Source organism: Cucurbita pepo, chromosome LG16 (genome assembly GCF_002806865.2).
Source record: "Cucurbita pepo subsp. pepo cultivar mu-cu-16 chromosome LG16, ASM280686v2, whole genome shotgun sequence".
NCBI lineage: Eukaryota > Viridiplantae > Streptophyta > Magnoliopsida > Cucurbitales > Cucurbitaceae > Cucurbita > Cucurbita pepo.
This window is the reverse complement of record NC_036653.1, coordinates 6,757,037-6,773,162: the sequence shown is the minus strand read 5'-3', so window position 1 is coordinate 6,773,162 and position 16,126 is coordinate 6,757,037. Positions and strand designations below refer to the sequence as shown.

Here is a 16,126-nt window from a genome sequence, read left to right as displayed (position 1 = left end):
AAAGAGACAAAAATTAGTGGGCTACCTAAAAGAGAAAAAAACCAATTTCTTTTGATCTGTCACGCTAATCATTTTTCCCAACTAATCTTATTCTAAATTCCCGCATTTTAATTTAATAAATATAAAATCCTACATTATCCTAATTGAAATTATCTTATTTATATTTATTTTTATTAATGCCATGTCATCACTTATGTCATCCTTAATTATGATTTTATATAATAATTAATTTAAACCAAGATTAGTACCACAAATTATACTTTATTTTTTTAATTAGACCAATACCTTGGGCGAGAATTCACCACCCAATTTATTTTATTTTATTCTATTAAATTAAATAATCTCCAATTTCTTGTCGTCGTCCTCTTGGCATCTGCCATCGCTCTCAATACGACGTGTCGTTTTTATATTTAAAAAAAATAATAACTCGTTCAATTCAAAGTCGCCTCGTTACAGAACGTTCTTCTCTTACCAGACAGTTTGAAATTCAAATTCGGCGTCCTGACGTGGCAACGGACCAGACCCGGTCCGAACCAACCGGTATTAGTTTGTGGGTCCCTCTCCGGTTCACGCGTTCTCGTTCTGATTAGTTTTATCTTTTTAAAACTTTATCCGTATTGGAGCGGGGATGGGCCCAAGTTCACAACTCAACGTTCACTGACACTGTCAATGAGTGAGCTAATAAAATGAAGACACGTGTCGTGCGAGTTCATTGACGCGAGGGCGCGTGGTCACGCTCGTGTGAAACCGCGTGTACTGAATTTCGGTGCGTCTTAAAGCTTCCTGTTTTCTTCGGCTTCTTCGTTTCCACAAAGCACGAGTTTCCTTTTTTCCTGTTTCTTTCGATTTCTTTGTTTCAGTTAGATCTGAGGCGATGGCTACCGGAACGGCGTCGTATTGGTGTTACCGCTGCAATCGGTTCGTTCGTGCTTGGGTTGAGGATACCATCACTTGCCCTCACTGTGACGGAGGGTTTGTTGAAACGATTGAAACCGCCTCTTCTCTCCCGGCGGCGGATCTCCACCGTCGGCTCTCACCGTCTGCGATTCACACCTTGGATCAAGATCAGTTTCCGACTTCTCGCTTGAGCTCTCGCCGTAGTCGTCGGAGACTTGGGGAACGGACGACCTTTAACCCTATTGTTGTTGTTCGTGGTTCTGCGGATGGCGGCGATGTGGTCGGCGGCGGGGATAGAAATAGCTTCGATATTTACTACGACGATGGTGCTGGGTCTGGTCTTCGACCGGTACCGGCGACCATGTCGGAATTTCTTATGGGGACTGGATTCGATCGCTTGCTGGAGCAGTTGGCTCAACTGGAGATCAACGGGTTAGGTAGATCTGAAAATCCGCCGGCGTCGAAAGCCGCTGTGGAATCAATGCCGACAATCGAGATTTTAGAAAGTCACGTTGGTTCCGATTCGCACTGCGCCGTGTGTAAAGAGGCGTTTGAAATCGGAACGGAAGCCCGGGAAATGCCCTGTAAACACATCTATCACTCCGATTGCATAATCCCTTGGCTTTCCATGAGAAATTCCTGCCCAGTCTGCCGGCACGAGCTGCCATCAGAGCGTGAATCTCCGGCCGGCGGGGTTTCAGATCGGGTTGTTGACGAAGAAACCGTAGGGTTAACGATCTGGAGGCTCCCAGGCGGTGGGTTCGCCGTCGGGCGATTCTCTGGCGGAAGATTAGCCGGAGAAAGAGACCCACCGGCCGTGTACACCGAAATGGACGGTGGATTCAATGCAAACGGAGCTCCAAGAAGGGTGTCGTGGGGTTCAAGAAGAAGCAGGGGAAGAGAGAGCCGTGGAATTGGACGAACATTTCGTAATATCTTTTCCTTTTTTGGGAGATTAAGATCATCAAATTCATCTTCTCCGGCGGTTTCAAATGAATCGGAGTCTGTCAGTAGAAGCCATAGCCATAGCCATAGCCATTCGGGTTCTTCAGTGTTCAACAGATACTTGCGCCGGCAAAACAGAGCATGGGCGATGGAGAACCAGAGCGATAACGATCGATGGTGATATTCTTTTACATTCAACAAAATACAATTACTCTGCGTTGTATTCTTTTTGATCTGTTCATTACATTTATTGAACAATGCCTTCACAAATCAAGTTAGATCATGTGTATATATATATATATATATATATATATAGCTTTGGGCTTGGCAAAACAATGAATGCCTTTCTTTTTGCCATTTATAAGCTTTCTTGATACTCAATTTCTGAAACAGATATCATCTTGAGTTGATCTGCTATGTCAATTTGAAGCCATTTTATGTGTAAACTTGCATGATCTTGGTTTTGGATTGTACCCAAAAACAATGGTGGGTTTACTTACTGTGATATCAATGAAGCCACTTCAGTTTCTGAACTCTACTGAATCTTCTTTTTGGATTCTACTGTGTTATGATCTGAATATTGTTTAGTTTAGACCTGTATTTTTCTTGTATTCTACTCGAGAAAAAGAAAAAGATTGTACATACGTCATTCCACGTTGGTTGGAAACCTCTTCGTACTAGACCTGTTTTAAAACTATGAAGCTGACAGTGATACATAACGGGCCTAGTGGTGGGTTTCTTATAAGAGTGTGGAAACATAACGGGCCTAGTGGTGGGTTTCTTATAAGAGTGTGGAAACATCTTTCCAGTAGATCTGTTTTAAACCCACGAGGCTGATGGTGATACGTAACTAGCCTAATGGTGGGCTTGCGCTGTTACAAATAGTATCAGAGCTAGACATTGGGTGGTGTGTCAGTGAGAACGTTGGCTCCCAAGGAGTAGACATTGGGTGGTGTGTCAGTGAGAACGTTGGCTCCCAAGGGAGTGGATTATGAGATCTTAGTTGAGAGTGGAATGAAGCATTGCTTATAAGGGTGTGGAAACCTCTAGTAGAGGCGTTTTATATCCGTGAAACTAACAGGGATATGTAACGGGTCAAAACGGACAATATGAACTAGCAATGGGAAGTAATGGAGGATTAGTTTTTGAAACTTGAACCAAACATTCTTCTCCTCCTCACCCAGATTTGAAACGGTAACATGAAGATTTTCAGTCCTCTGTCTACCAGATGAGCTATACCGGCCATTTCCAACGAGTAAATATTAAAGATGTTCGTGTGTTCCTTTGAAATTCTCCATTTTGTTTTGTTGAGACTCAGTGATGATTCTCTCTCCACTTTCTTCCCTATTTATCTATTTAAATGTGGACCCTTAGACCCAATCGGTTCAGGGTAGGGTGAGCCTACATGTTAAATGGATCCGACCAGAGGTAGGGTGAGCTCGCACGTTAAATAGATTCGACCAGGAGCCGAGTGAGCCTGCATGTTAAATGGATACTTATAGTATATATTTTAAAATCATTCTCTCGTACGTACTGCGTAAAACTATTAGCCACATGGTGATGACATTCTCAGATAATTCCCGACAATTTGACGTAGTTCAAACTTGAAATTAGCACTCCTATTCATAGATTCGACTATTAGCATGATGTTCTGTGTTACGTATCGCTTAAGCAATCAATTCTAAACACATACGAGGATTAGAGTTAGCATATAAGAATAATTTTGAAACGAGCATCAAACATAAAACATTAAATCGAAACGATATTTTTTTATTTATATATTATTTAATCCTACTTTATTATTTTAACTGTGAATGATTATTAAGTATTATAGTAATCATTTTGAAATACATTTTTTTATTCATCAGTGTCAGAAAATTATTGTTTAGATAATTTATAAATCATAAAAAATTGAAAAAAAAATTTAAAAAAAAAAAGAAAAGAATATAATGTTCTCTCTCATGGTAATGGGCAGAGTCTGGATCCAAAATGGCCCAAATTAAATGTTTATTTATTTATTATAATTATTTTTATTTATCTATTTGATAATTGAACTTCAAATAAATATTTATATATATATATATGTATGGACAATCTCTTCGAGTAGTCGATGCTAGCCGTTAGCACGCCACGGAACGATACATCGGTCATAAATAGCACGATGGTGGTTGTTTTACAGGATAGGATCGAAGTAAATTTTTATTTTATGAGCGGAAATCCAATCTAATCATACATAGATTCAACTAGCTTTTACGGAAAAATTGTGCTTACTACAATCCCAAGAAATACGGTCGTTTAAAATTTAAATTTTAAAAAATAAAGATTTAATTTTTATGATTAATGTAGATGTATTCATGAATTTTATTTTTTTTATATAATATTTTATAGGTCAATAATTCTAGCCATGATATTTTAATATTTTTATTAAAGTAGATATATTAAAATATTCATATAATAATAATAATTATTATTATTTAATAATTATGAAATTAGGAAACTATTTTGTTTTTGGTTTTTTTTTTTTTTTTTTTGGAAAAAGGAGGGAAAAGTGAGTCCACAATTTCAAAGAGAATCTACACATTGCTTTCACATCCCCCACTAATGTACATTTTTGGCACCTTCCCCAACACCATAGACACAATCTTCTTATCAAGCCAGATGCGAATTCAGACCGAGCGACGAGTAACACGATAAATCGAAGTTAATTTTCATCTTAAAAGTTAATAACTCGATTGATACTCGTAATCAGAATATGGGTTTTTTTAAAAAAGTATAAATTTCTCTATCGTGTTATTACAAGGTATCAGGGAAAATTCGAAAATTGTAGCGGGATCGACATTAACCCCCAAATCTAAATTATCTAATTACATTTTTTAATCTAACAAAATGGGGGAAGGAAAAAGAAATTCTGAAAATTTGAGACCCAAAAAAAAAAAACAAAAAAAAACAACCTTAAGATCCACGAAGGCTAAAATGCTTAATGGAGCTTTCATGGATCGCCATGTTTATGCCAACAAACAAGCATAGCGACACATCGGCGCATGATGTAAAATCTAGCCTTTTGCTCTTTAGCCAAGCTGCTACATTTGTGGCCAATGGATGAAGAGGATGAGTTTTTTTGGGAGGAGCTGCGGCGGAGATCGGAAGGGGATTTGCCAGAGGTGGCGGCGGTCGCGGCGGCAGAGGAGGAGGAGGAGGAAGGAGTGTGCTTTTGTGATAAGCTTCTTAGCAATGGTAGTTTCGAGGAAGTGCTTCTGGTGGAACCGCTTCTGGAGAAGAAAGACTTGGACGAAGAAGAAGAAGAACAACCCGATTCCTTCTTTGAAAGCTTCCATTTTTCTTCCATGTCAGGCGGAAAATTATCTCCGGCGTGCTTTTGATCTCTGTAAATCAATTTCCGGCGAAAAAAAATGGAAATCTCCGATTAAAAATGAAGATCCAGAGACAGAGAGAGAAAAAAATGGGAAGTGAGAGTGCGAAGTTGGTAGGGCTCAGCGGTTAGAAGTCATTCTAATATATTTATATTTTTTTTATTATATTATTATGAGATTCCAATATTAAATTAATTAATAATTATATAATATTTAAATTATTTATAATTAATTAATTAATAAATAAAAAAAGTCCATCATCCTGCTATTTTAGTCAATCTTATGGATTCTCGAGGCTTTATTATATGGATCCAAAGACGCTGTTTTCTAGAAATACTCTTCTGATTGCTTAGCTTGATTAAACTCATAATATAATTAATAATTAATAATTAAATACGATGCAGTAGAGATTCTTAGGCACATGAAGCTACAGAAATTTAATTAGGCGGTTACATAAAATAGTTAGAAATTAATGTAATGTATATTTTAATTAAAAACATTAGTATATAAATATTAATCATATATGAGCTTCATAATCCGCATTTAATTACATTGTCGTGTATTATCCCAGCTTATTAATCCTCGGTTGCTTACTTTAATTATATTCATAAACACACATAACTAATGATTAACATAAAGTTTTTTAATTTAATTATTATTTCAATTTTCAATATTTATTTTACTACTCTATCCAAATATTGTCCGCTTTGGCTCGTTACTTATCTTGTTAGTCTCACAATTTTAAAACGCGTCTTTTAGTGTTACTCAGCAAAACCGGCACTCATCCAGATGTTGTCTTCTTTGGATTTTTTTTTTCGAGCTTCCCCTTTTGGGCTTCTTCGTTACACGTTTGTTACGGAGAGGTTTCTATCGCTTATGAGAAAATGTTTGTTTTTCTTCTCTAACCGATGTGGGAATGTCTCGGAGGGAAAAGCCCAAATAGGACAGTATCTGGGTGAAACTACTTTCATTGTGCAACTCTGAACGACACGTCTCAAAACCGTGAGACTGACGATCATATGTAACAGACCAAAGCGGATGAACCGATGTCGCATATGAATGAACCGTATCTATAAACTATTAGACATGAATGAACCTACGTCGTGTCTAAATGAGAGGATGACTAGATCAAGAGGACATAGGAAATGTACTTATACCAATAAGATTCAAATTTTTTCGTGGGTCAATTATAAGCAGTACGAGAAGATATAGGAGAATGTCGAGATCGTCAAGAATCAAAATTTTATTTAAATCTCGAGAGTGGAACATTACCTAACATATTTGATTGTGTCGTAAAATAAAAATAAAAAATATTTATTTAATTATACATTTAATTTATGCGTATTGCAGACGAACGCCTTAAATTAAAGTACGAAATACAAAAATAAAAATAGGAATTTCCAGAAAGCAATATGAATTAAAATCGTTGACTGGTCAACGACTTTATGGTCAGGTAGAAATGTTGGACCTTTGGCACACCATTAATAATAATAATAATAATAATAATAATGTCACACAGCATTTTCACACACACCATTAATAATTACTTTTCAAATAAATTATTAATTAATTTTATTATAGAAATTAAAAAAATTAATTTTATTTAGAATTAGGGGAAAAACAGGTATTGATTAATGATGTTTAGTTGATAATTAGGAATATTAATGATTAATTAAGGAGCAATTATAAGAAAAGGAACCGTACGAGGATCTGATTGGTCAAAGAAACATGGTTAATGGGGTCAAACCCAGGAGCACATGGCATGTTTTTAGGTTGGTGTACGAATTCACCATTCCCATAGGGCTTTAATTTAATTTAATTTAATTTAATTATTTTAATTTTGGTTTTTTTGGGGGTACCCTACAAATTTTGCAAGCCTTAAAATCATGTGAGGAGTTCAGAGTGTTTAGGGGTGTCCCACATGGTATCATGTGGAGGGCACGAGCGTATGGGTGAGTGACCCAATATGCCCAAAACCCCAACCCCTCACATATGTCTTGCAAATTTGGGTATTTAATGGCCATTAAATTCCCCTATCCTTTTACACCAATGTTTCTAAGATAAGGTCTCTTGCTAATAATTTTGATGTTCATGTGTCATCAATTCGAGCAAACATTCAAACTTGTCTTTATTTTCGGGTTGTTTATAGATGAAGAAATTATTAGGTTGTTATCGCTCGATCAAATTATAAGAACTTTAAAATTTTTGTCTATCAAATTTTTTAAAATTTTAATTTGATGTCTAATGAGTCTCTAAACTTTAAAAATGTTTCATAAATTCTTCGAATATTTTTTTTAATGATGTATTCAAAAATTTAAAAATAATTAAAAAAAAAACGATGGATTAGACACAAATTTTGAAATTTGGATGTTTTTTTGAACTATCATTTCCATAGTCTTTTATGCGACGCTACCGTCAACTATTATGGGTGTCGTGCCTTTGCCTGAACTATAAGAGTACTACAAGACTCGAGTATTTTAAGAAATACTGAGTAAGGGGACATCGGATAAATTTGGAACGATAGAAGATTAGCATGTTCACTGTGCAAGGATGACACAGACAAATCGAGAAATTGTATCAGAGCTAGGCACCGAGCGGAGTGTCAGCGATGATGTTGGGCCCCCAAGAGGGTGAATTGTGAGATCTCATGTCAATTGGAGAGGGAAACGAAACATTCCCTATAAGGGCATAGAAATTTCTCCCTAACAGACGCGTTTAACTTTAAGGGAAAGTCTAGAAGAAAAAGCCCAAAAGAGGACAATATTTGCTGGTGGGTGGGCTTAGGCTACACTCCCGATTGGGGCTAAAGAGTGCAAATACATGAAACATGAATGACACCTATCATTTAAAACCGTATTCTTTTAGGTTAGTCTAGGGTATCTTAAGACTTTTATGCAATAAGTTCATGGCATCGTTTTATGAAGTTGTTTTAAATGAATGTTTCCGTATAAAGAGGTCACGTCATGCATATAGTAGCAACTCTACTTTTACTCTATTTCAAGCTCGTGGATACAACCGAGTTACAAGAACATATAGAGCGAGAAGGAACTCATCTAACGAGTCGTGGACAAGGTGTCGACCTTTCATATCACGAACATGACATGAACGAAGTAAAAAAGACGAAAAACGAGCTCTTAAAATTACACAAAACCAAAATAAACGAGAACAAAAGGTACGAGATTAAAAGTAGAATTCAACCCTAATATATACATCAAAATGAATTATTTGAATAACCTATGCTCACTTGATTGACTTGTCTCACTCACAAATGCCTTTATTGCTTATCTGCAGCCTTTTCAATTGCAACCACACGATCAAATAAGGAGGTTGTAACCCTAACATTTAGACAAACACGGCTACGACCTTCAAGTGGCACCCATCTGACCATGTGAATGCAACCGAGGAGGACCGTGCATTATTTAATACACCAACAAATAATGGATGCAACCGAACAGGTCTCTCCATGGTTATAGAGAAAACAGGGACCCACAAGAATTTCATTCGTTCCTTTTTTTAGAGTATCATCGGGAACAAATTCAATGGAGACGAGCTCAGAGAATTAAAGCACGTGACTATGAACCACGATATCGAGGGTTCGAACCCACTTCGCCCACTATGACTAAAATATTAAAATTGGACTTACCAACTAAACATTAAATTATTAAATTGAGCCTTAACCAATATTAACTAAGTTATGAATATTTTTTATAAATGTGAAATATATTTTAAAAATTGTATAATTATTTATGGTTGAACTATTAAATTTTATTTAATTATTATGTACATTACCGTTATGGAATTTCTTGTTGGTTAGTGATGCTGATATTATCGAAGAAAATTAAAATAATAATAATAATAATAATAATAATAATAATAAAAAAGTGCTTTATGGTTAATCAAAAATGGTAATCATGATTAAGTGGGTACTAATCTTGTGGCTTATATTAAAAGATACGTCTGCTAAAGTCGCACCCTTTTCTAGTCTCTGTCTCCCATTGGAAGTCCCTTTCCCATTCACATTTTGGCTTATTGCATTATCAATCTAATAAAATTTATTTATTGATACAGGTCGTTGATTTGATTAGACGAGATTGTTACATTTTTTTACCTAAATAACCGTGATTTCATAATAGCCCGTTTTGACCAGTTACGTATCGTCGTCAACCTCGCGATTTTAAAACGCGTATACTAGGGAGAGATTTTCACACCCTTATAAGGAATGATTCGTTCTCCTCTCCAACCGATGTGAGATCTCACAATCCACTCCCTCAGGAGTCAGTGTCCTTGCTGGCACACCGCCCGATGTCGGGCTCTGATACTATTTGTAACAGCTCAAAAGCCACCACTAGCAGATATTATTCGTTTTGTCTTATTACGTATTGTCATCAGCCTCACGGGTTTAAAATGCTTATACTAGAGAGAGGTTTCCACACTCTTATAAGAATGTTTTATTTACTTCTCCAACTGACGCGGGATCTCACCAGTCATGAGTAATTTATTCAATTTTTATAATAAAAATAAAATTTCACGTATACAATTTTTATTTATTTTCAAATTTTGAACTCAAATTCTGTCCCTCATTTTAATATATTTTAAAGAGTGGTTGGATGATAAATAATTAAATAATTATGAAATTAAATAAAATTAAAATATTCTTTATGTTTATATTATATTATATCGTAAGCAAAACAAAGTATTTGGTAAACTACTTGATTCTAATTTATAATAAATTTTTAATCAATGATTATATTTGGAATATTATTTTTCAATGCCACATTTTATTTAAATTATGTATTTTGTTTTGCCAAAATAAATAAATAAATATATATATTTACGTGGAATTAATGGGCCAGCTTTTTCCGTGGGCCGAGAGGACAAGCCCAACAAGAAGAAAACGAGCTAATGTGGGCCAACGAATGGCCGAAGCCCATCGAAACCAGGACCCCTTAAATATCCCACGTGGCACGTAGCATTTTTAGCGTTCGATATCAACTGAAATAGTGAAAGGATAACATTTGCATTTTTTTTATAATGTTTTTTTTTTAAGAATAAATAATTTTTATTATTATTTTATAAATAAAAAATTATTTATTATTTTCTGAAAAATTAAATTTACATATAAAAATGTGTAGTAACTATATTGGGTCGGTGTTGAATCTCGATGCAATTCTGCCTATCTCTCTCGTAGCGTTTATCCTCGAACAAGCTTGGTTTGTTGATATTATACGTTGGATCAACCATTTACCGACCCTTAACTTCTTGATCACGTTAAAGATTTGTTCAAAGTTTTTAAGTCTCGTGCGCTTTAGACATATTAAACTTGTATTGTATTGTCTAAGATAAAATATATCGAGCCGAAAATTAAATAATTTTAAATATTTTATCACATTATTTAAATTTAGTTAATCAAGATTCTTAACTATTTTATTTTTATTAAATTAGATTTTAAAATATTTTTAACTAACTACAATTAAATTAAATTTTATTTAGGTTTTTGAATTTATTTTATAATAAATATTATTAATTGATTTTTAATTTTTTATAAATCTATGAAATAAAAGAAAAAAAAAATTATATATATATATATATATATATATATAACGACTTCGTGGGCTCGTGTCTTGATTAGCAAGCAAACTAAAAGGGGCGGAGCGACGACCCTGTTGGCTCGCTGCCCACCTGACGCTTCTTTGACATATAATCCATTTAAAGTCCAAACACTAATCTCCTAAACTATCTCGGCTCCGAACATCCCCCATTGGATTGGCGACCGGACCTTCAGCGCCCAGGTTCTTCCTCGATTCCTCAAAGTATCAGAACCATTCCAACAATTTCGACCTTCTAGTTTCCATTGTTTGATCTCCATTTCCCGCATTTGTTCGGAGGAAAAATGGGTTCAACTTGTTGATCTCTGCCCAGTTTGATTAATTATCGGCGTATTTATAGATTCCACTCGTTTTGTTCAAGCCTTCATTCGAATATGATGTTTTCCAGGCTCAGCCGCTCTGTGCCGCGCTCTTCTGGCGCCCGAGTAAGTGTTTTACTCCTTTTGTGTTTTTTTGTATGATGATTTTTTGGAGGGAAGTTGTGATTTCTTTTGTTTTATGGTAGAATTTGTTACACGGTGGAGGGCGGTCGGCGATTAAGAACATCGATGAACGGATTTTAGCTGCCCCGCGAATCAATTCCAGCCTGGGAGAGAGAGATGGGATGTTAGGGTTTTTGAGAGGCTATTTTGCGTTCGTTGGGTCTCGTACCAAATTCATTCCCAATGCAAGTTTGTCCGACTTGAATTTTATCATCGCGAATCCAAAACTCCGGCGTTTCTTCTCAAGCGAAGCCCCGAAGAAGAAGAGTAAGGAGTTTTAATCCGTCTTCCGATTAAGCTATATTGTTTTCGCGATCATTTTCACGGCTCAACAATTTTTGTTTACCTGTGTTTTTTTTAGAGTAAAAGATGCCTTATTGCACAGCATTTTCGATCCTGGCGTGAATTCTAGGTTTAATGTGATTCTTTTGCTACGTTTTGGCAGATTACCAGAACTTCTATCCCAAAGAGAAGAAAGAAATTCCTAAAGGAAATGAGCAAAAATCTGAGTCTAAAGGTAATTTTGTTCTTGCTTTTAGCTGTAATTAAGGCTAGTTTTTGCATCCATTTCTATTGATTTTAGACTGGGAACATGGGTTTAACGAGATCCAATTATTGCTATCCAGAGTAGGAGGATTCAAAGTGGACCGCTTGGTGTATTTCTGATTATTAATTTGGAGATTACTTAATTTTGATATTCTGGTCGATTTTCTTGTTTGTTCATCTGCATTGGTATCTTTACGATGTTCTTGATCATAATCATGCGATATAAAACTCACCGATATAGACTACCATTGGGGCAGATCTGAATGTGTCACTTATCGCCTTCCGTGTTATAAATGTTTCGTTCAGACATTTTATTTTTTGCTTCTTCTTCTTAGGCGACTCAAGTACGGATGAGCAAGGGAGTTTTCAGGAATACTTCATAAAGCAGTTCCAGAATTTAGTCACCCCACTAATAGTTTTTGGCCTTCTGTTTTCCTCCTTTTCTTCTGGTCCTCGTGAACAACAACAGGTATTACTTATTGTGGACAATAGTTTCACAATAATCTCTTATCGATATAATTTTCGTACTGTTGTTTTCTCGGAAAGAAACGAAGCATGATCTAATCTTTCATATATCATTTTGTAAGGTTTTTGAATGATTACATGTTTTGAGGCTTGGAAATGTTATTTATTTCTCCTTTTGTTCCCATGTTCCCCTCATTCAATTATTTGAAAGTAATGTACTCGTTAATCCCTTTCCCTTCCTTCCCTTGGGATGTTTTTGCCCGTGTTTACCTTCAACAACTTGATTCGTCGTCCATTAAGTAATCGGTATTTTGTCTCTGCAGATAAGTTTCCAGGAGTTTAAAAACAAGTATCTGGAACCTGGTCTAGTAGACCATATCATTGTTTCTAATAAATCAGTTGCAAAAGTATTTGTGAGAAGTTCTCCTAGCGATCAAACAAGCGAAGTTGTCCATGATTCTTCAAGTGGTGCTGTCACTAAGGGAAATGGGGGCCAATATAAATGCTTTTTCAATATTGGAAGCATTGAGTCATTTGAGGAGAAGTTGGAGGAAGCTCAAGAGGCATTGAATATTGACCCACATGATTTTGTTCCAGTTACATACGTCTCCGAAATGGTTTGGTATCAAGAATTGCTCAGATTTGCCCCAACACTCTTGATTTTGGGGTCCCTCTTTTATATGGGCCGCCGAATGCAAGGAGGAATAGGTGTTGGCGGTGGAGGTGGTGGTAAGGGCGGCCGAGGAATATTCAATATAGGAAAAGCTCATATCACTAAAGTGGATAAGAATTCTAAGAATAAGGTATAGACATTTGCGTTCTTCTCCAATATTTGTGGTATCCACATCGGTTCCCTCCTTGATATCCCTGTTGTGTTGATGCACTCATTTTCCATTTTTTTCCTTTCCTTTTCAGATCTACTTCAACGATGTTGCTGGTTGTGATGAGGCAAAACAAGAAATCATGGAGTTCGTGCACTTCCTGAAGAACCCTAGAAAATATGAGGAGTTGGGTGCTAAAATTCCAAAGGGTGCACTTTTGGTTGGACCTCCTGGCACGGGAAAGACCTTACTGGCAAAAGCTACTGCTGGCGAATCAGGTGTGCCTTTCCTGTCTATATCTGGTTCTGATTTCTTGGAGATGTTTGTTGGTGTTGGACCATCAAGGGTTAGAAACTTGTTTCAAGAAGCCAGGCAGTGTGCTCCTAGTATAGTTTTTATCGATGAGATTGATGCAATTGGTCGAGCAAGAGGACGTGGTGGTTTCTCGGGTTCTAATGATGAACGTGAAAGTACTCTAAATCAATTGTTGGTTGAGATGGATGGCTTTGGAACCACTTCCGGTGTTGTTGTACTTGCTGGAACTAATAGACCTGATATCTTAGACAAAGCTTTGTTGAGACCTGGTCGATTTGATCGTCAAATAACAATTGACAAGCCCGATATTAATGGCCGTGAGCAAATTTTTCAGATCTACTTAAAAAAGATCAAACTCTTCCATGAGCCATCATATTACTCACAAAGGCTGGCAGCGTTGACTCCTGGATTTGCTGGAGCAGACATTGCAAATGTCTGTAATGAAGCTGCCTTGATTGCTGCAAGGAGTGAAGGCACACAGGTCAAGATGGAAGATTTTGAAGCAGCTATTGATAGGGTAGTAGGTGGTTTGGAAAAGAAGAACAAGGTAAGTAATTGACATCACTCACTAGACAATTTTAGAAACTTCTTATCTGACATCCAAGTTAAACCTTGTTTACATTATAGAGAAAATATATCTGGTTTTCGAATAAGTATTCTTAACTAGCAGCTATCCGGGTCGTCCATCTGCTATTAAGTTGCTGTAGAGGAAGACCCATAGGAGTATTACTGTTAACTTGTTAAAATAGGAAATCCTGAAAGCTATCTTATATTCACTGTCAAATTATGAGTCGATGATATTAAGCTCTAGTATGTTCCCGGATAATGGAGTCGAACGAGTTTGACCCATGTGAATTTTGTCCGCTAACGTTCCTGTTTACTGAGCAGGTGATTAGCAAGTTGGAGCGCAGAACTGTTGCCTATCATGAATCTGGTCATGCTGTTGCTGGCTGGTTCTTGGAGCATGCTGAACCTTTGTTGAAAGTAACCATTGTTCCTCGCGGTACAGCAGCTTTGGGGTTTGCACAGTATGTTCCAAATGAAAATCTTCTCATGACCAAGGAACAACTTTTCGATATGACATGCATGACCCTTGGTGGTCGTGCTGCCGAACAGGTAACTACATATAGCCTTATGGTTTAAGTTTTCTGACAACTTTACTCCCTGACACAATTCTAATGTAGTAACTTGTTTGAAAATGTGGCATATAAGTTTGTTTGAAAGTGTTCGGTTTCGTTTGAGTGACTGAGAGAGCTGGAAAGGGGTGTCGAATGGTGTTGAAAACTAACAATTTGGTTGGTTTTAGGATTGGTTTTACTGCTTAATTGTCATTTGGATATAAAAAGATGTACGAAGGGATAGATCAGTAAACCCGAACGTCACCTTACGAACCTCATTTGTCATCTACAAACAATAACTTATCGTGTGGGATTCTGTTGCCCGCTGTTAATGGATGCATGAATGTTGACTCGACCGCCTCAAGAAGTTTCGAAACTGGGTTCAAGATATAAATGGCAAACTTTGTGTATGTTTAAATTGTGGCTGCTTGGCTGTTTTGTTAACGAAGGATATGTTGTTTGATACAGGTATTAATAGGTAGAATCTCAACTGGGGCTCAAAATGACTTGGAGAAAGTCACAAAGATGACCTATGCTCAAGTAGCAGTGTACGGTTTTAGTGATAAAGTGGGGCTACTTTCTTTCCCTCCAAGAGACGACGCTTACGAAATGTCGAAACCCTACAGTAGCAAGACTGCTGCACTAATCGACAGCGAAGTGCGAGAATGGGTCGGGAAGGCATACAAGTTCACGGTCGAGCTGATAGAGGAACACAAAGAGCAAGTGGCTCAAATTGCAGAATTGTTACTTGAAAAGGAAGTTCTTCACCAAGAGGACTTGATTCGGGTCTTGGGTGAGCGGCCATTTAAACCGAGCGAGGTAACGAACTACGATAGATTCAAGCAAGGTTTCGTAGAGGCAGATGAGAAAAGTGTGGAAATCCCCTCAGTTCAAGCAGCTGAGGATGATGATGGTTCTACACCTTTAGAACCACAAGTTGTACCCTCATAGCTTTGGCCTGAGTAGTTTGTACATTAAGTTAATTTTTTTCCCTTTTGTTCTTCATTTTTACATATGGATAGATATAGCATTTTGTGAGTTTTACTCGCAAAATATTTTAAAAGTTGATATTAAGTTGGATTGGTTGGTGCTTATTAGGGTAAATCATTTAACAATCTTACTATTTTAATTTTTTATTTAATAAATTTATATAATATACAATATTTTGTATGATTAATGAATCCCGATCCTTTCGAACTAAGCACTTTCATGGTAAAGTTGTTAGCGAATTTACTTGACTGTAAACAAATGACCTTGACCAATCATCCCGATGTTCACCTATTTTGTCTGAGTCACGTTCATATCATTAGGACTTGAAGATTCCAGAGTTGTACTAATTTTTGCCTCGAAAGTGGTAAAAAAATCAAATTAATTTTAGTGTATAATAAATATTGAAATTTTAAATTTGTGTTTAATAATTTCAAAAAGTGTTGAAAAAATTAATATCTTACAAATTAAAAGATTTATTAAATATTTATTTATTATTAGGACTAATTTAAAATCTTTTAAAGAATATATTTGATAAAGTTCTTGTAATTTAACCGCTAAAATACAAATTTA

General features: G+C 36.3%; 3 protein-coding genes and 1 pseudogene across 3 annotated transcripts; 3 read left to right on the top strand and 1 right to left on the bottom strand.

Annotated features, from left to right (window-relative positions):
• The first annotated feature begins 669 nt into the window (after positions 1-669).
• Positions 670-2,380, top strand: LOC111777054 (E3 ubiquitin-protein ligase RDUF2-like). The gene is made up of 2 exons (XM_023656495.1): positions 670-673; positions 780-2,380. The coding sequence occupies exons 1-2, from the start codon at positions 670-672 to the stop codon at positions 2,021-2,023; spliced, it is 1,248 nt and encodes a 415-aa protein (XP_023512263.1). The 3' UTR covers positions 2,024-2,380.
• A 2,225-nt stretch (positions 2,381-4,605) lies between these two features.
• Positions 4,606-5,316, bottom strand: LOC111776862 (putative protein TPRXL). Its single transcript, XM_023656260.1, has one exon. The coding sequence runs from the start codon at positions 5,186-5,188 to the stop codon at positions 4,832-4,834; it is 357 nt and encodes a 118-aa protein (XP_023512028.1). The 5' UTR covers positions 5,189-5,316; the 3' UTR covers positions 4,606-4,831.
• Positions 5,317-7,704: 2,388 nt separating this feature from the next.
• Positions 7,705-7,799, top strand: LOC111777916 (annotated as a pseudogene).
• A 3,052-nt stretch (positions 7,800-10,851) lies between these two features.
• Positions 10,852-15,670, top strand: LOC111776799 (ATP-dependent zinc metalloprotease FTSH 10, mitochondrial). Its single transcript, XM_023656171.1, has 8 exons — positions 10,852-11,244; positions 11,325-11,568; positions 11,747-11,818; positions 12,183-12,316; positions 12,636-13,115; positions 13,228-13,995; positions 14,337-14,564; positions 15,035-15,670. Exons 1-8 carry the CDS (start codon positions 11,194-11,196, stop codon positions 15,515-15,517), a joined length of 2,460 nt encoding a protein of 819 aa, XP_023511939.1. The 5' UTR covers positions 10,852-11,193; the 3' UTR covers positions 15,518-15,670.
• The last annotated feature ends 456 nt before the right edge of the window (positions 15,671-16,126 follow it).

What these genes read in the sequence shown, in the direction of transcription:
- LOC111776862 (XM_023656260.1), bottom strand. Translation starts at nt 5,188, where the DNA reads ATGGAAGAAAAATGGAAGCTTTCAAAGAAGGAATCGGGTTGTTCTTCT.
- LOC111776799 (XM_023656171.1), top strand. Translation starts at nt 11,194, where the DNA reads ATGATGTTTTCCAGGCTCAGCCGCTCTGTGCCGCGCTCTTCTGGCGCC. An exon ending in CGCGCTCTTCTGGCGCCCGA is followed by an intron (nt 11,245 to 11,324) that starts GTAAGTGTTTTA and finishes GTTTTATGGTAG; the next exon opens with AATTTGTTACACGGTGGAGG. An exon ending in GTGGTCGTGCTGCCGAACAG is followed by an intron (nt 14,565 to 15,034) that starts GTAACTACATAT and finishes TGTTTGATACAG; the next exon opens with GTATTAATAGGTAGAATCTC.